The following is a 19,500-nucleotide window of genomic DNA, read 5'->3' on the forward strand; positions in this document are numbered from 1 at the left end:
CTCCGCCCAGGGGCGTGTCCGGAGGCGTGGCTGGGCGGGGGCGTGGCCTCCGCAGGTACGCAGCGAGGGTGCAGGGGCCAGAGGTCCGGGTCGCTGTCCTCATTGCGGGCTGGCCCCGCCCACCCTTTTGGGCCATCTGAGCTTGCCTTTGGACCTGCACCATTGTGACACCCGGCAGAAATGGGTCCCACAGCGACAGGAACAGGGGCACAGGTGCTGAAGAGCCTCACACAGTAGGCCTTAAGGGGAGGAGCACCGCAAACTTACCTGTTCTTGCTGCTCTCTCTGCCTGAGTCACTGGGAGACAGTGGATCTCACCAGGGATCTTAGGCAGGGCTGAATGGAGGAAGTGTTTTGTCCCCTAAGTCTCTCGCTCGCCCCATGGAACATGCTGGAGTCAGGGCAAGAGCATAGGCAGGGGTGCCAGGGGCTTCTCCCAGCTGACAGAGAATAGAATCTGAAGGCCATGTTTGTCCCTGCTGGCTCCAGAAACGGGACCAGGTGGTCAGAGGAAGCAGGGTCTCCAGCAGGTGCGACAAGGCTCAGCGCACCCGGACCTGTGTTGGCTCATTTTACCCTCCTCACAGCCCTGGCTGTGGTCTTGTTTGACAACTGGGGAAACTGAGGCTGGGGTCTACAGAACCCTCCCTCAGCACCCCCAGCCCCAACCAAGCTAAGTAGGCCTGCTGCTGAAGTCTCTTTATTATCATCTTGGTCTCCAAGGCAAGCCCGCCCCCAGGGCTCCAGGCCCTACACGCAGCCGCCGACAGTTTATAAATAAATAAGTTATAAAAGCGGGTGTATGTGTGTAAGAGGGGCGCACCGGCCAGCTCCAGGGCAGGGTGCTCAGTGCTCTGTGAGGGACAGCCGAAGAATCCGCTGGAGGTCTTCTTCCTCCTGCCGCCCCCTCCGCTCCTGCTCCTCCTGCTCCCTGGAGGACAGCTCCAGGGCCAGGCGGAGCTGCTCTTCGAAGCTGGGGGGGACGGGGGTCGGGGGCATCCTCGGAAGGGATCCTGGGTCCCTGGACTCTGTGGACATCCGCAGACTTTCCTGGAGGGCCCTTTGGAGTGTGGTGGAAACAGAGCAAGCAGGCAGATGAGTAACGTAGAAGGCTGGGGCCAAGGGCAGGGGACTCGGCGGACAGGAGAGAAGAGGTGAAGGGGTCTCTCCCCACCCTTGGGTGAAGGGTAGTCTTGAAGAGGGAAGTGGGCAGGGGTCCTGGGACAGTACCTCTCTGCTGCCCACCCCCACCAACCAGGGGTTCTTGTGGCTGCCAAATCCCAGGGCAGGGTGGGACTGGGACCCCAAACCAGCTGGCGGCAGAGACTCACCGCTCCAGCTGCAGCTGCGCCTCATAAGCCGTGACTTGAGGAGCAGGGTGGGTGCTGGGCCGGGTGTTGGTTAGTGCTTCCCAGACGGTCACCTGCAGCAGTCGGGAACCTGGTCACCTCTAGCCCCGTACTGGACAGCAGACGCCTGGCCTTGGAGAACAGAAGCCCCGCCCCCGACGGCAGAGGCCCCGCCCCTGGCAGTAGAGGCCTTTCCTTAAGCGTCAACCCGACTTTGACCTAGCACGTTATGATTGGGCCCTCCTCCATCGCTATCGAACAGGCCATGGCCAGAGCGCCGCTATGTTCCACCGCTGGGGAGCCAGAGACCACCCGAACTGCCCCTGCGGCTCCAGACAGACTATGACCCACATAGTCAACGACTGCCACCTCTCCAGATTCAAAGGAGGTCTCGAAACTTGACATCAGGCTCAACCTGATGCTGTTGACTGGCTACGGAAGAAGGGCAAACGCTAGAAGAAGGGAACAGAAGCCCCGCCCCCAGCAGAGGCTTGACCTTGAACAAGAGGCCCCGCCCCTGACAGCAGAAGCCACGCCCCCCGACCGCAGAGGCCACGCCCACCTGCTCTGCCTCGGTGCCCGCGTCCAGCAGGCTCTGCTGAATGGCGAACTGCAGCAGGTCGTCGTCCTCGTCCCGCAGGGGCTCGCTGCGCTCGGCGCCCAGCACACTGTAGCCCTCGGGCACCTCGAACACCGCAGGGTCCACCTCGCATGGGAGGGGGCACCCAGGGCCTGGCCAAGGAACAGAGGCGCCGCACTGCACTCAAACCTCAGTTCAGCCCCCAGCCCCGGGGAACCTTGCTGCCCCCGACCCGCAGGGGTACCTGAAGCCGGGGGTCCGGAGCCAGGGTCCCCGGGGGTCGGCACCCACACGGAGCTCAGCGGCTCGTCGCAGCCGCACAGGTTACTGAAGGTGATGCGGGCGTTGAGCACGTGGAAAAGGGGGATCTCTGCGGGGAGACAGTCCCTGAGGCCCCCTGCCCCAAAGCAGGTGGGCAGTCCCGCTCCCCACAAACCGCCGGGCGCCCCCTGCACTCTCACCAATCTTGACTGGGAAGCCTGGTGGCAGGCGCAGGGTGATGAAGTCACGCAGTTTGGCAAAGTGGGCATTGCTGATGGCCATCAGGTCGATGATGGGTGTCACCTGGTCACCCAGGGACAGCGGGTGCTCCTCACTCAGCCACAGGGTGGCCTTGAACCTGTGCCGCAGACCACGGGACCTCACCCTTGATGCCTTCACCTTGACCTCTACTTGGCCTCTCCCAGCTGTGTCCTTGACCTGAGCTGTCCCCAGACACCCGTGAGCCCTCAGGTCAAGTCTCTAACTGCACGGGGCAGGTGGGGCTGGGCATCAGGCTTCTGCCAGGCCCAACCCTTCCTCCCCACCCACAGCTGGCCAGGGCCTCCCTCTCTGTCCCATTCTCGCTGGCACAGCCCAGGGTCAGGGCTGCCAGGTTCAGACCCAGCTCCCACACAAGCTGAGCAAGCCTCACGGTCCCCGGGGCAGTGCCGTGCCTGCCCGCAGGAGTCTAGGTGATGACAGGTCGGATCCTCCTAGCAGACAAGGTGACAGTAAGGAGTCATCTTACAGGGGAGGAAGCTGCAGGTGGGGCCAGATTCTCATGTCACAAAGGCAGGAGGTGGCAGGGCCCGGCATCTGCTACAAGCTGGCCCCGAAGACACTTGCTTGAGTCAACAGGAAACCATCCATGGGTAGTGTTGCCCATTCATTCACTCACTCATTGACTCATTCACTTACTTATTCACCTACTCAGTCCCTCACTCACTCACTTATATATTCATTCACTCATTCATTTAGCCACTCATTCATTCACTCACTCATTCAAGGTGGAATCACCAGGTCTCTTGGTGAAGCCCTGTGCAGGGTACTGAGGACCAAGCATGGACAGAGTGGTTGTGCAGGGGGTGGGGTGGGTGGGGGAGCTGAGAGTCTGGCTCAGAGGCCCAGGTGGGGTCCCCGTGCCTGGGAACGCTCCCAGCCCTCACCTCTGTACTTTGCTGGACATCTCGATGGGGCGGCCGATGTTCCGGGACTCCAGGCTGAAGTCGGGGTCAAAGTATTCCTCGGGGGAGATGGCCGTGGGGTTGGTGGGGCTGGCTGCCTGCTGCACAGAAGCCTGGGTGTAGCCCAGGCCAGGGCTGAGTACTGGGAACTGCACGCCCCCTTGGCCCCGGGCCCAGCCCCTGCTCCACCCCGACTTGGCTCACCCCGCAGTGGGAGGAGTGCTGCTGGGCCAACCCCAAGAAGGACTGGAACGGAGTCTTCCCCCCTAAGCAGAAGGGGTGCAGCCCATCAGCAGGCCGTACCAGGGCCTCCAGGTGCCCCCACCCTCACTCCTCCCTGGGGGCCTCTGGTCAGGAATGGGGGGCCTTCAGCTTGTCCCAGGCACTCAGGCCCAAGCCCAGGGGGGGGGGAACCCCACCACACTCAGGCCCAGCGGCAGGCAGGCGCACCTGGCTTTACCTTTGCTCCTCGACTTGTCCTGATCGGACAGGTGCTCCGTTCGCGTGCGTGTCACCAGCTCCACATTGGTGGCACTGTACACCTGGGGGTGTGGACAGGGGAACTGGGAGCTCAGTGCTCGTTCCCCACACTCAGCCTTTCCAGTACGGGGCCAAGATCTCAAGACCTTGCTGCCCCACAGCGGAGGGCCTGGGGATTCTTCTTGGTGCCCTGCTGGAGGCCTTGCCACAAGGAGACAGCCATTCGGTCGCCTGCGGGGGTCCCCCGGGTATGCTGGACCTCTGGGGCCTTGTCTCTTACCCCCTCCCCAGGCCCCAGGCCCTGCCTCGCCTGCCTTGGCCTCGTAGCCGCTCACAGTTTCCATCTTCTGCGACCGCCAGCCCCAGATCCCACATTTGTTTCTGAAAAAGATCAGACAGGGCAACTGTGAAGAACTGTACCACGGGCCTGGCTACACCCCCGCCCCAGCCCAACCCCTTCTGAACAGCCTTCCCTGTGACAGGGGGTGGCATTAGGGGCCAAAACGACCTAGAAAACCAAATTCTGTGGCGGCCGGCTCCTTATCTTGTCAGTGACACACACAGGGCACCTGCCGGTGAAATGGTGTGACATCTGGGATGTCCTTTCAGAGAATCTGGGGGCTCGGGGGACGGAGAGGAGGAAGGGGTAGGTGAACAAGATGGGCCCAATGTTGACAAGTGCTGACACGGTGCGGCGTGTGCGTTATATTGTTCTCTCCTTCATAAACGTGATATTTTCCACAGTGAAAGGTTAACCTGATGGCCCAGGAGGCAGTGCAGTGGCTAGAATGCTGCACTTGCAGGCATGAGGTCCAAAGTTCGATTCCTGGCAGCACATGTGCCAGAGGGATACTCTGGCTCTCTCTTTCTCTCTCTCATAAGTAAATATATCTTACTGCTATCAGGGTTACCACTGGGGCTCCGTGCCTGCACAATGAATCCACTGCTCTCTCTGGCCAACTTTTTCTTTTCATTTATGTGATAGGACAGAGAAACTGAGAGGGGGAATAGAGTGAGAGAGGCAGAGAGATACCAGCTGCTACTGCCCAGCCCCAATAAATAAATAATTTTTTTTCTTTTTTTTTGCCTCCAGAGTTATTGCCGGGGCTTGGTGCCTGCACTACGAATCCACTGCTACTTGGGGCCAATTTTTCCCCTTTTGTTGCCCTTGTTGTTTATCGTTGTTGTTGCTGTCATTGTTGGACAGGACAGAGAGAAATGGAGAGAAGAGGGCAAGACAGAGAGAGGGAAAGAAAGACAGACACCTGCAGACCTGCTTCACCACTTGTGAAGTGAACCCCTGCAGGTGGGGAGCCGGGGGCTCAAACCAGGATACCTATGCCAGTCCTTGAGCTTTGCGCCACATGTACTTAACCTGCTGCACTACCACCCAGGACCCAATAAATAAATCTTTTTGAAAAAGTAGTTAAACAGCCAGGTAGATGGTATAGTGGATAACGTTTTGGAATATTAACTGTGAGGTCCTTGTTTGACCCCTAGCATTGCAGGTACAAGACTGACATCCCCTCAGCATGCCGCCCTCTCACCTCTCGTTAATAAGATAAATAAAATTTTTAAAAAGTGACTATCTTGGGAGTTGGGCAGTAGCGCAGTGGGTTAAGTGTATGTGGCGTGAAGCACAAGGACCAGTGTAAGGATCCCGGTTCGAGCCCCCGGCTCCCCACCTGTAGGGGAGTTGCTTCACAAGTGGTGAAGCAGGTCTGCCGGTGTCTGTCTTTCTCTCCCCCTCTTTGTCTTCCCCTCCTCTCTCCATTTCTCTCTGTCCTATCCAACAATGATGACATCAATAACAACAACAATAACTACAACAGCAATAAAAAAACAAGGGCAACAAAAGGGAAAATAAATAAATAAATAAATAAAAATAAAAAAAAAGATATTTAAAAAAAGTGACTATCTCATATGAAATCATTCTTTTTTAAAAAAATATTTATTAATGAGAAATATAGGAGCAGAGAGAGAAAGAATCAGATATAACTCTGGTACATGTGCTGCCAGGGATTGAACTCAGGACCTCATGCCTGAAAGTCTAGTGCCTTAGCTACTGCGCCACCTCCTGGACCACTCAATCTTGTTTTTTAAAATATTTATTTATTCCCTTTTGTTGCCCTTATTTTATTGTTGTCGTTATTATTGTTGTGGTCACTGTTGAATAGGACAGAGAGAAATGGAGAGAGGAGGGGAAAACGGGGAGAGAAAGACAGACACCTGCAGACCTGCTTCACCGCGCCTGGGAAGCGACTCCCCTGCAGGTGGCCCCAATCTTTTTAAAACAGTAGAAACAGTGGCCTGGGAGGTGGCGCAGTGGATAGGCATTGGACTCTCAAGCATGAAGTTGTGAGTTCAATCCCCGGCAGCACATGTACCAGAGTGATGTCTGGTTCTTTCTCTCTCTCCTACTATCTTTCACATTACTAAATAAGTGACATCTCTCAAAAGAAAGAAAGAAAGGAAGAAAAAAAAAAGAACACGTGACTCAGCAGTAGTGGCTGGAGATTCCAATATCCCGCTTTCAGTAACAGACACAATGTTAGACAGAGTCGACCGAGGAAACAGGGAGTTAGAGCAACACTGTAAACCAAACTTAACCCCACCCAGTCCACCCAGTCCCAACAGAATACAGTCTTCTCAAGTGGACATGAACATATGCAGGTCATAAGAAAAAGCTCTGGGAGTGTGGATCGACCAGTCAACGCCCATGTTCAGCGGGGAAGCAATGACAGAAGCCAGACCTTCCACCTTCTGCATCTCACAATGACCCTGGGTCCATGCTCCCAGAGGGACAGAGAACGGGAAAGCTGTCAGGGGAGGGGATGGGATACGGAGTTCTGGTGGTGGGAACTGTGTGGAGTTGTCCCCCTACTGTCCTATGGTTTTGTTAATATCTCCTTTTCTAAATTAAAAAAAAAAAAACACCTCAGAGAAATGGAAGTGTCCTGTGAATCACCATTTCCTCAATAAAGTGACATTGAAGTAAAAAAAAAAAAAAATGAGGAGCCAGGCAGCGGCGCAGAGGGTTAAGCGCACATGGTGGAAAGTGCAGGGACCGGCACCAGGATCCTGGTTCAGCCCCCGGCTCCCCACCTGCAGGGTGTTCGCTTCACAGGCGGTGAAGCAGGTCTGCAGGTGTCTGTCTTCCCCTCCTCTCTCCATTTCTCTGTCCTATCCAACAGTAACAACAACGATGATAAACAAGGGCAACAAAAGGGAAAAATGAATAAATAAAGTTCATTTAAAAAATGGAAAGGATGGGAATCATATGAAATATAGTTTGTTTTTTAAACCAGAGCACTGCTCAGCTCTGGCTGATGGTGGTGCAGGGGATTGAACCTGGGACTTTGAAGCCTCAGGCATGAGAGTCTCTTTGCATAACCATGATGCTATCTACCCCTGCCCTGAAGTAGATTCTTCAAACACAAAGGAGTCAAATTATACATCAAACACAGAAAGAGGAGTTGGGGAACTCTCAGATACAGGGGGGGGGGGGGGAGTAAACAGCACCCTCCATGACTAGTGAGTCAGGGGATGAATTGGAAGGGAGAGCAGAGACCCTGAGCTGAAGGGAGTGAGGTCAAAGCTTGAAGCCCCTGCGAGTATGGGACACAGCCAAGGGCAGCGCTCAGAGGGGGCTCTGCAGCTGGACCTCACTGCAGCAAGGAGGACTGCAAGTCTTTCCCAGATACTGGGAAAGGAGGAAAGTAGTGGCTGGGGAGATAGCATCGTTTTTTTTAAGCAGACTTTCATGCCTGAGGCTCTGAGGTCCCAGGTTTATTCCCGACACCATCATAAACCAGAGCTGAGCTGGGCTCTGACAAGAAAGAGAGAGAGAGAGAGAGGAATGCAAACTAAATTCACAGACAGCATCAGGAAGGAACTAACAAATACCAGAGAGAAGGGGTGAAGGAGATAGCATCATGGTTCTGTAAAAGCTTCTCCTGCCTGAGGCTCAAAGCTCCCAGGTTCAATCCCCTGCACCACCACCGGCCCCAGCTGAGCAGGGCTCTGGCATTTCTCTTTGTATCTCTCTCACTAAAATAAAATATTTTAAAAAACAGAGTAAAAAATAATAAAATGGAAATGAGAAAAACCAATATAGAGAAAAATCAATAAAATTAAAAGCGAAATGACAATTTTTTAAGATTAAACTTTAAAAAAAATTTATTTATTTATTTATTCCCTTTTGTTGCCCTAGCTGTTTTTTTTTAATTGTTGTAGTTATTATTGTAGTTGTGACTGATGTTGTTATTGTTGGAGAGGACGGAGAGAAATGGAGAGAGGAGGGGAAGACAGAGAGGGGGAGAGAAAGACAGACACCTGCAGACCTGCTTCACCGCTTGTGAAGCGACCCCCCTGCAGGTGAGAGCCAGGGGGCTCCTACCGGGATCCTTCCCTGGTCCTTGTGCTTTGTACCACCTGTGCTTAACCCGCTGCGCTACAGCCTGACTTTTTTTTTTTTTAATTTACTAGAGCACTGCTCAACTCTGGCTTCTGGTGGTGCAGGGGACTTTGGAGCCTCAGGGATGAGAGACTTTTGCATAAGAATTATACTATCGGGAGTCGGGTGGTAGTGCAGCTGGCTAAGTGCCTGTGGCGCAAAAGTGCAAGGACCGGCATAAGGATCCGGGTTGGAGCCTCCGGCTCCCCACCTGCAGGGGAGTCGCTTCACAGGCGGTGAAGCAGGTCTGCAGGTGTCTGTCTTTCTCTCCCCCTCTCTGTCTTCCCCTCCTCTCTTCATTGCTCTCTGTCCTGTCCGACAACAGTAGCAACAATAGAAAAAATATGGCTGCCAGGAGCAGTGGATTCATAGTGCAGGCGCCGAGCCCAGCAATAACCCTGGAGACAGTAAATAAGTAAAGAAATATGTATAGGAGTTAGGTGGTGGTGTCTCCACCTGCTGGGGGAAGCGTCACAAGTGGTGAAGCAGGTCTGCAGGTGTCTCTCTGTCTCTCTCCCTCTCTTCTACTTCCCTCTAAATTTCTCTCTGCCCTATCAAATAAAAGTTAAAGAATATAAACAAAATAATAACAAAAGTCACTGCAGGAAGAGCCAGGTGATGGCACATCTGGCAAAGCACACACATGACAATGTACAAGGACCCGGGCTCAAGCCCCTTGTCCCCACCTACCAAGGGAAGCTTTGAGAGTGGTGGAGCAGGGCTGCAGGTGTCTCTCTCTCTCCTTCTCTATCCAGTAATTAATTCATTAAAGTTGTAAATTATGAAATTCACTTAAGCCCAAGGGACTCTGGGCCTTCGTTCATAAGGGTTTATATTAATAAAGGTGGAACAAAGAAAGAATTGCGGGGCTGTAGATGTGGCTCAGTGGTAAAGACAATGCCTCACATGTGTGAGGCCCTGGGTTCATCATTTAAAAGACAGAAAGACAAAAACAAATAGGAAGTCAGGAGCAGAAAAGTGATGCTTTGGCCTCTCCCTCCCTCTCTCTTTCTCCTGCATTGAAAAGAAGGGATTACAAAGGACAACTGTGCCCTAGCAAGTAAGAGAACTTAGGGTGGTAGCGCAGGTGGCGCAAAGCACAGGGACTGGTGTAAGGATCCGGGTTCGAGCCCCCGGCTCCCCACCTGCAGGGAAGTCGCTTCACAGGCGGTGAAGCAGGTCTGCAGGTGTCTGTCTGTCTCTCCCCCTCTCTGTCTTCCCCTCCTCTCTCCGTTTCTCTCTGTCCTATCCGACAACAACAATCATAACTACAACAATAAAACAACAAGGGCAACAAAAGGGAATGAATAAATAAATATTAAAAAAAAAAAAGTAGTCTGGGATGTGGCCCAGTGGATAAGGCACTGGACTCTCAAGCAAGCATGAGGTCGTGAGTCCAATCGCTGGCAGCACATGGACCACAGTGATGTCTGGTTGTTCTTCTCTCTCTCTCTCCTCCTCTTTCTCATGAATAAATAAATAAAATCTAAAAAAAAAAAAAAAAAAAGAAGAAGACAGACCATATGCAGATCCCTGCAGTAAGTGCAGAAATTAAATCAGTCATTTACTTATAAAAAGTATGTGTGAGGGGGTATATTCCAGAGTCTCTTAAATAAATAAACCCTTTCCATGTGACATTATGGCTTGAACCTGGGCTGCCTACTCTATGAGGAAGACGCCTTACCCAGTGAGCTATCTGCCCAGCTCGTAGACAAATCTTTAAAATATAGGTAAGATGGAGAGATAGCACAGTGCTTCACGGAACAGAATTTCACGCCTGAGGCTCTGAGATCCCAGGTTCACTTCCCAGCACCACCAGAAGGCAGAACTGAGCAGTCCTTGGGTCTAGAAGGAGGGAGGACGCAGGTGGCGCAAAGCGCAGGGACCGGCGTAAGGATCCCGTTTCGAGCCCCCGGCTCCCCACCTGCAGGGGAGTCTCTTCCCAGGCGGTGAAGCAGGTCTGCAGGTGTCTGTCTTTCTCTCCCCCTCTCTGTCTTCCCCTCCTCTCTCCATTTCTCTCTGTCCTATCCAACAACAATGACAACAATAATAACTACAACAATAAAACAACAAGAGCAACAAAAGGGAATAAATAAAAATAAAATACCTATTTTTTAAAAAAGAAATAGAAGGAGGGAGGAATGGGAAGAGAAGGAGGAGGAAGAGAAGGGGGGGAAAGAGAGAGGGGGAAGGGAAGAGAGTGAGAAGACTTCCTAAAAAACAGGAGGGCTGAGCAGATAGCACAGCGGTGATGCAAGACTGTTCATGTCCGAGGCAACAAAAGTCCCAGGTTCAATGCCCCACACCGCCATGAGCTAGAGCTGAGCAGGGCTCTGGGCAAAGACAGGAAGGAGGAAAACAAACAGATGAAGCCACCTCCCTGAACTGATCTTCAGAGGCGGTGTAGATGCTCCCAGCTCACCAGACTCTGTTTTTGTTGGTTTGTTTGGTAGCCACTGACAAGGCAGCCAAACTCAGAGGGCAAGGAGAGAATTCTCAGGGCTGCAGGCAGCTCACATGACCAGGCACAAGGGGCTGAATTCAGGCCTCTTGTCCCCACCTGCAGGGGGAAGCTTTATGAGCTCTAGAGCAGGGCAGCAAGTATCTCTGCTTCTCTCTGTCTCTCCTCTCTCTCTCTATTTCATCTGTCTCTACCAGAAAATAAAGAAAAAAGGGGGACGTGACATCTGAGAGCAGAGGAGACAAAGTGCAAGCACCGAGCTCCAGAGATAACCCTATCGAAAGAGGGAATGTCCAAGCGACGAAAGAGTTAACTAGGGGCCAGGTGGTGGCGCACCTGGTTGAGCGCACATATTACAGTGCAAAAGGACCCAGGTTCGAGCCCCTGGTCCCCACCTGCAGGGGGAAAGCTTCATGAGTGGTGAAGCAGGGCTGCAGGTGTTTCTCTGTCTCTCTCCCTCTCTATCTTACCCTCCCCTCTCAATTTCTGGCTGTCTCTATTCAATAAATAAATAAAGCTAATATAAAAAAATTAAAAAAAGATGTATCTTCTTTATAAATAAAAAAAAAAAAAAAAAAGAAAGAGTTAACTAGCCAAACTGCAGGGAGAGATGCTCCAGGTAAGAGAGAAGGCCTACAGAGAGGTGTGTCGCCCCCCCCCCCCCACCACCACCAGTGGCACATCCTGTCCTGACAGGTCATAAAACTTCTAAGTCCTGAACCTTTTCCCCAGACACAGCTATGCAAGGACAGATCACAGGCACTACGGTGGCCAGACCCCAGCAATGGCACAAGCCCCAACCCCTTAGCCTTGCAGCCTCTACTCTGCCATGAGCTTTCGGCTCTCAGCCTGCAGCTCCACAGAGAAGCTGGGTCTTCCCTTTGTTCAGGGCCCAGAATTCTGTTTTTTTTTTTTTGGTGCCTGCATTACAAATCCACTGCTCCTGAGGGCCATTTTCTTTTCCATTGTTGTTGCTATTGTTGTTGGATAGGACAGAGAGAAATGGAGAGAGGAGGGGAAGACAGAGAGGAGGACAGAAAGATAGACACCTGCAGACCTGCTTCAATGCTTGTGAAGCGACTGCCCTGCAGGTGGGGAGCCGGGGTCTCGATCCAGAATCTGTGTGCCAGTCCTTGCACTTCACACTATGTGCGATTAACCTGGCATGCTGCCACCTGGCACCAGGGGCCTATAATTCTTTAAAAGCAGGAGCTCTGTCTGTGGCCCATTAATGGTAATAAAGCTCATCCTGTGGCCCGGGAGGTGGCATAGCAGTCAAAGCACTGGATTCTCAAGCATGAGGTCCTGAGTTCTATCCCCTGCAGCACATGTACCAAAATGTACCAGAGTGATGTCTGGTACTTTCTCTCTCCCCTCCTATTTTTCTCACTAATAAATAAATAAAATCTAAAAAAAAAAAACAAAACTTCTTTGTTGACTCCATTGGCTGGCTCTGAATCTTGAACCCCGTAACTATATATATATATATTTTTTTTTCAATGAATCAGTAATAACATGCAAAAGAATGAGGTTGCTCTACCTCTCTCCATATGCTACTATTAATACAAGCAGTGAAGCAGGTCTGCAGGTGTCTGTCTTTCTCTCCTCCTCTCTCCGTTTCTCTCTGTCCTATCCAACAACCACATCAGTGGTAACAATAACAATGAAGATTGCAACAAGGGCAGCAGCAGCAACAACAAACCTTTCTCACTAAAATCAGGGGAAGTCTTCACGAATTTGGACCTGGCAACATATTGTTAGCTATAACCCTAAACACAACACAAGCACATGTAACACCGAAGCACATATAACACGGAAAACACGGCCAGGAAAGCAAGAGCTGCACACTGGGCTCCGTCACCACTGTGATGCCTCCGGTGTCAGAGGGCAGAATCTCAATGTCTGAGCTCCAGAGACCCCAGGTTTAATCCGGCTCCACTACAAACCAGAGCTGAGCGGTGGTCTCCCTTTCTCCTTCCCTCTCATAAAAAATTAATAATACAGCTTTACAAACAGTGCTTCAAAGGACACCGTCAAGAAAGTGCAGAGACAGGGCTAGCGAAATAGCTCGCTGGGCTGCAGACACGCTGGTCACTTGCTGGACCCCCCCCCACCCTGAGGGAGACTTTGGTGTGGCAGTGTCTTTCAGTCCCCACCCCCCCATCTGAAAACAAACAGCAAAGATAAGCTACAGAATGGGAGAAAATGCTTGCTGAGGGCCCAGCAGCGGCACACCGGTTTAAGTGCACACAGGGCAAGCACAAGGACTCCAGGTTCTGCAAGGATCCCGGTTCGAGCCCCCGGCTCCCCACCTGCAATGGGGTCACTTCACAAGCGGTGAAGCCGGTCTGCACGTGTCTATCTTCCTCTCCCCCTCTCTGTCTTCCCCTCCTCTCTCCATTTCTCTCTGTCCTATGCAACAACGACAACATCAATAACAACAACAACTACAACAATAAAACAACAAGGGTAACAAAAGGGAATAAATAAATAAATATATTTTTTAAAGTCTTTAGAAAAATGAAAAATGGCCTCCAGGAGCAGTGGCTTTTTAGTGCTGGCACCGAGCCCCAGAGATAGCCCTGGAGGCAAAACAAAAAAAAAAGAAAGAAAAAAGAAAATACTTGTGAGTCACGTACTTGATAAAGGATTTATATCTAGACATTCAGGGGCCAGAAGGCAGCCCAGTGGGTTGAGAGAACCGAGTGCAAGGACCCAGGTTCAAGTTCCCAGGCAACACAGAGGAAGCTTCACGCGTGGTGGAGCAGTGCTACAATGCTGCTTCTTCTTCTTCTTCTTCTTCTTCCTCTCTCTCTCTCTCTCTCTCTCTCTCTCCCTTTCTCTGACTCTCACCCTTTATCTAGAAGAAAGAGAAGAAGGAGGATGAGGAAGAGAACAACTTCTAGGACTCAATTACAAAAAGATAACTTTTTTTTTTTTAATGGGCAAGGATTTGAATAGACAGGCTCTCTCCCTAAAGAGCCACAAATGGCCAGTCAGCACAGGAAATGATGTCAGCATGAGTCATCAGGGAAATGCAAATCAAATCCACAAGGAGATGGTTATAATCCCAAAATAAATAAACAAAGGAACAAAAGGAAGTGCTGGTGAGAAAGAGAGCAGCTGGCCCCCTGGGGCAGCAAACAGGTAAAGGCCCATTATCACAGCGCCCGCCCAGCTCAGTCCCTGCCGGCCAGCCACCCCTGAGAAGTGGGGACACAGGCCACGGGATACCTGCTCTCAGGTGTTGACAGCGACACTGTGCAGAAACTGGCCAAAAGGTGTGATTGTCCACCGACACAGGTCCCGCCATAAAAATGAATAGTTTGAGCTCACAGTGTGCCTTGAGAACCCCATGCCATGCCGCAGGTGGGGCCAGTCCAATAGCCAAGACCGCACATTCTTAGGAAAAGTGCGGGGCAGGACAGAAAGATTTCCTTAGGCTGCCACTGCAGGGGAGTGAAGGGTAGTAACGAAAGGAAAGCAATCCTTCCTTCCTTTTTTTTCTTTTTTAAGAGAACCAGGGCATCACTTCTGCACATGTATGTGACAGCAGGGATCAAACTTGGGACCCCCATGCCTTCAAGTCTATCACTCTAGCCACTGCACCACCTCCTGGGCTTTTTTTTTTTTTTTTAATTTATTCAGATAAAGAGAGAGAGGGAGGGGGAAGGAGAGGACACAGCAGCAGAGCTTCCTCTGGTGCTGTTAGTACCTCCCATGCGGTGCCAGTATCTGACCTAAGTCACTTGTACAACAAGACGTGCAGGGCTAGCCGGCAAGCTATCTCTCCAGCTTAGACTTCTTTTTGAGGTGACAGAAATGCCCTGCAGTTGACAGTTGTGATGGCTGCACCTTGCTGGGTTTGCCACCCCCACTGAGCTGGTGCTTTGAGGAGAACTGGACGTCATTTACATGACATTTCATAGGTGTTTTTTCCTTTCATTTTTTAAATAGTTACTTATTCCCTTTGGTTGCCCTTGTTGTTTTATTGTTGTAGTTATTATTGTTGTTGTCGTTGTTGGATAGGACAGAGAGAAATGGAGAGGGGAGGGGAAGACAGAGAGGGGGAGAGAAAGACAGACACCTGCAGACCTGCTTCACCGCCTGGGAAGCGACTCCCCTGCAGGTGGGGAGCCGGGGGCTCGAACCCGGGATCCTTACGCCGGTCCTTGCACTTTGCTTGCGCTTAACCCGCTGCGCTACCGCCCGACTCCCAGGTGTTTTATATATATATATATATATATTTATTCTTTTTTGTTGCCCTTGTTTTCCTGTTGTAGTTGTTGTTGTTGATGTCATTGTTGTTGGATAGGACAGAGAGAAATGGAGAGAGGAGGGGAGACAGAGGGGGTGAGAGAAAGATGGACACCTGCAGACCTGCTTCACCGCCTGGGAAGCGACTCCCCTGCAGGTGGGGAGCTGGAGGCTGGAACCGGGATCCTTACTCCGGTCCTTGCACTTTGCTTGCGCTTAACCCGCTGCGCTACCGCCCGACTCCCAGGTGTTATATATACATATATATATATATATATATATATATATATATATATATATATATATATATATATTTATTTATTCTTTTTTGTTGCCCTTGTTTTACTGTTGTAGTTATTATAGTTATTGATGATATTGTTGTTGTTGGCTAGGACAGAGAGAAAATGGAGACAGGAGGGGGAGACAGAGGGCGGGGGAGAGAAAGACAGACACCTGCAGACCTGCTTCACCGCCTGGGAAGCGACTCCCCTGCAGGTGGGGAGCCGGGGGCTCGAACCGGGATCCTCACGCCGGTTCTTGTGCTTTGCGCCACATGCGCTTAAATAACCCACTGCGTGACCGCCGGACTCCCTGGTGTTTTTTTTAAAAGTATTTCCAGGACTGGGGGGTGGGACTGGGGGTGTGGTGTGGTCAGACACAGGCCCTGCGTGCAGGAATCCCCAAGCTCCACAGAAACAAAGCCCGGCCCCGACTCACCTCTCGAAGGCCACGTTGCGGGTGTCCAGGTGGGTGGACACGATGGGGGAGGTGAGACGGCTGGCCACGTGCTCCTCGCTGGGCCGCATGGCTGCCAGCAGCGCTTCCGGCTGGTGCCGCGCCAGGCCCAGCGTCTCCGTGTGCACCACCTGGTGGTCGTGGTCCACCTCCATCACCAGGGCGCCCTCCTCTGTGGCGGGGTGGGGTGGGGTGGGGGTGAGGGGGGAGGCCCGCCTGGGTGGCCCCACCGCCCACGGGCAGGGACCCCGGCTCACCCTGGCCCTTGAAGATGAAGCTCCTCTGGCCACGCTGCCAGGTCATGTGCTCGAAGCCCAGGAGGCTGGTGTCCACCCGCAGGCTCTCGCCCCGCTTCCACACGCGGTACACGTCGCTCGGGCACATCTTGGACACCAAGGGCACTGCGGGGCGCGCGAGGTCACCCCGCTTCTCTCCCTGGGGCCCGCCCCACCCCAGGGAGCCCCCTGGTCCCCGACTCACCCCAGCTGGTGAACTCCCACTTCATCTCCACGTAGAAATCGGGGGCCTGGGGGAGACCAGAGTGTCTGCCTGGGGCCTCTTGTCTGCAGCCCCCCTTAAGCAAGCTGTGAGGTGCTGCCGTGGCTCCACTATGCACCCCAAAACTGCAGGTCCAGGGAGTCGGGCGGTAGCGCAGCGGGTTAAGCGCAGGTGGCGCAAAGCGCCAAGGATCGGTGTAAGGATCCCGGTTCGAGCCCCCGGCTCCCCACCTGCGGGGGAGTCGCTTCACAGGCGGTGAAGCAGGTCTGCAGGTGTCTGTCTTTCTCTCCCCCTCTCTGTCTTCCCCTCCTCTCTCCATTTCTCTCTGTCCTATCCAACAACAACCACATCAATAACAACAACAATAATAACTACAGCAACAATAAAAAAAGACAACAAGGGCAACAAAAGGGAAAATAAATAAATAAAATTAAAAAAAAAAAAAGAAAGAAAAAAATATATATAAAAAAAAAAAACCAAAAAACTGCAGGTCCAGGAAAGGGGGCTCAGGGAAGACCCCGGAAAAGTGAGAGTCGTGGTGCTGGTGGGCATCTTCCCGGATTCTTCAGGGTCCCTAACAACTCTGGGTCTGCCACTAGGCTGGGGGGAGGGCGGCCAGCTGTTTCTAGGGCCCTTCGCGGTGAACCCCGCTCCCAAAAGTCCACATTCCCCAGGAGGCCCACCACTCTGTGGGTCAGTCGGAGGCAAGGACGGGGGTGGCAGAGGCCGTCCCGGCAAAGTCCCTGGACCGGGGTCTGGAGAGGCTCACTGCCCGGGGTGCCCGGAGGAGTGGCAGGGCCCACTCCCCCACCCCCCCACACCTGGCGTAGCTTATGCAGCAGCTCTGGAACGCCTGCCAGCCGCTGGGTGGCCCTCTGGTAGTCCCGGTACTGAAGCACCAACTGCACCATCTCAGGGTCCCCGGTACTGACCGCCTCCTGCAGAACTGGGAGCACCGGGCAGCTGAGCGGACCCCCGCCCCTCCGGCCCTCTCCGGCCCCTGGCCCACCCTGGTGCGTCCTACCTGCCCAGCCCTGGCCACTCTCCTTGCCCACGTTGGCATTGTGTCTCAGGAGCACTCGCACGGACTCCAGGTTCCCCAGGGACACGGCCAACTCCAGGGGGGTGCGCCCGCGGGGATCCTCTTGCTCGATGTCGTGCTGGGGGAGGGGGGGGGTCTGGGCGGGGAGCCACTGGGAAGCAGGCGGGCGGTGGCCTGGCATCCGGGCCGGGCAGGGGGCAGGCGGGAAGGGCCTGCCCAGCTCTCTGCGCTCTGCCAGGACAGGGATGGGGTGCAGAGGCTGGGGCCGGTCAGACGCAGCTGCGGCTGCCAGTGTGGAGAGTTGGGGCCGGCCTGCTCGGCTCTGGGGTGCTGTGAGGGGCGTTGGGGGGCTGGGTGCTGCGAGAAGTCGGGCGGGCGGGGAGGGCCGGGCGCTAGAGCGCAGGACAGAGGTTCGAGCCCGAGGGGCGGTTAGATGAGCTGGGCATCGGATGGGACGGGGAGGAAGGGGCGGGTGGTGGAGACCTCGGTTTGGGGGGGCCCTGCGGGCCTCACCTGGTGGCTGTGCAGCGCGGCCTCCAGCTCGCGGTGCCGGTTCGCCCAGACCAGCCGGTGCAGCGGGAAGGTGGGGCCGGGGTGGGCCATGCTGGGCCTCAGGGCCGCATCGCGGACCCGGCTGCCCGGCCCGGCCCCGGAGCTGCGCCCGAGCTGCGGCCCGCGGTCTCAGCGGCTGCGGCGGCGGCGGCGGCGGCGCAGGAGGCGGGGAGGGCGTGGTCTCGTCCGACAGGGGCGGGGCCTGTCGCGGGCGGGGCCGGAGATTGGGCGGGGTCCGGTATGGGCGGGGCCTCGCAACCATGGCAACTGCCGCCGGGCCCAGGACCCCGGGATGGGCGGGAGCCTCTCCGCCCGGCGCCACGGGGCGGCCGGCGGCGGGCAGCGGGCAGCAGCCCGGCTTGGGGTTCCCGTCGAGGGCTCAGCCTGGTCGATGGGGTGCGGGAGGCGGTCCGGAGGGCGGGGCCTGCCTGCAGCTCCCCTGCGGCCTGCAGGGGGCGCTCCCAGCCCGGCGCAACCCCTCTCGGCGAGTGCGGAAGGGGAAGGAGGGACAGGGGGCGGGGCGCCTCGGCGAGGGGCGGAGTCCTGGCCTGGGGTGGGGGTGCGGTGGGGGTGCGGGTGGGGTGCGGTGGGGGTGCTTGCTGCTCCCCCCTTTCAGTTTCCTCACGTTCCCGCCCACTCCTTGCTTTTCTCACCCCACGCCCCTGGGCTGCCTGCTGGGATCTCCCTCCTAACACACCCGCATTCCCACCCACGCCCTTTAATGCGCCAGGCTCAGGACTAAGCTCTAAGCACCTTCCCCAGGGACAGGGACCGCGTCTGGGGGTGGAGTGGAGGCAGGACTCCAGGACCCGAGCTTGTGAGCGCGGCCCTGCAGGCACCCACCGCTGGGTCCCCCGTCTTCTCAGCTAGTGTGGGCAGAGGAATCGCTTCAAAGTCTGGGCCCGCCCCCCCCCCCCCCCGCCACTACCCCACGGAACTGGGGTGCAGGGGCTGGTCGTCTTCGCCTGGTTGGGCTCCAGGAGGGCCCTCGGCGTGAGGGCCGTCACCCACTGGCCTCAAGTCTGAGTCTCTGGGCCACGAGGCCCCTTGCTTTTATTTTTTAAAAGATTTTAACTTTCATTTTTAATTTTTAAAAATATTTATTCCCTTTTGTTGCCCTTGTTTTTTACTGTTGTTGTAGTTATTATTGTTGTCGTTGTTGGATAGGACAGAGAGAATGGAAGACAGAGAGGGGGAGAGACAGACACCTGCCGACCTGCTTCACCACCTGTGAAGCGTTTTCCCCCCTGCAGGAGGGGAGACGGGGGCTCGAACCAGGGCCCTTACCCCAGTCCTTGCCCTTTGTGCCACCTGCGTTTAACCCACTGCGCTACCGCCCGACTCCCTTATTTAATTGATTTTTAATAGGACAGAAATTGAGAGGGGAGAGGGCGAGAGACGGAGAGAAACCTCTGCAGCCCTGCTTCACCACCTGTGAAGCTTTCCCCCTGCAGGTGAAGGTGGAGGGGCTTGAACCCTGGTTCTTGTGCAGTGCACTTAACCAGGTGCACCACCACCCAGTTCCCCCACACTTTTTTTTTTTTTTTTTTAAGATTCTTTATTTATGGAGGCAGGTGGAGGAAGGTAACTAGAGTCCAAGGCTTTATCGACTGTGCCACCCGTGCTCGCTGGCTGTCGTGTTTGA

The 19,500-nt window shown here is 54.3% G+C and overlaps 1 protein-coding gene across 4 annotated transcripts; it reads right to left on the bottom strand.

Annotated features, from left to right (window-relative positions):
* Window positions 1–681: 681 nt before the first annotated feature.
* ANKRD13D (ankyrin repeat domain 13D) lies at window positions 682–18,001 on the bottom strand. 4 transcript variants are annotated; one of them, XM_060175942.1, is made up of 15 exons: window positions 17,817–18,001; window positions 17,286–17,421; window positions 17,083–17,207; window positions 16,244–16,289; window positions 16,021–16,164; window positions 15,746–15,935; window positions 4,169–4,235; window positions 3,835–3,916; window positions 3,579–3,640; window positions 3,357–3,472; window positions 2,391–2,548; window positions 2,174–2,299; window positions 1,912–2,081; window positions 1,332–1,423; window positions 682–1,060 (listed from the first exon to the last, which is right to left on the bottom strand). In XM_060175942.1, the coding sequence occupies exons 1-15, from the start codon at window positions 17,904–17,906 to the stop codon at window positions 847–849; spliced, it is 1,818 nt and encodes a 605-aa protein (XP_060031925.1). In that variant the 5' UTR covers window positions 17,907–18,001; the 3' UTR covers window positions 682–846. The 4 variants fall into 4 exon arrangements, with proteins under 4 accessions (XP_060031925.1, XP_016041751.1, XP_016041750.1 ...); XM_016186265.2 differs by having other exon boundaries at window positions 3,357–3,475; XM_016186264.2 differs by having other exon boundaries at window positions 3,357–3,487; window positions 17,817–18,000.
* Window positions 18,002–19,500: the final 1,499 nt, after the last annotated feature.

This window comes from Erinaceus europaeus, chromosome 17 (genome assembly GCF_950295315.1).
Source record: "Erinaceus europaeus chromosome 17, mEriEur2.1, whole genome shotgun sequence".
Taxonomy (NCBI): Eukaryota; Metazoa; Chordata; class Mammalia; order Eulipotyphla; family Erinaceidae; genus Erinaceus; species Erinaceus europaeus.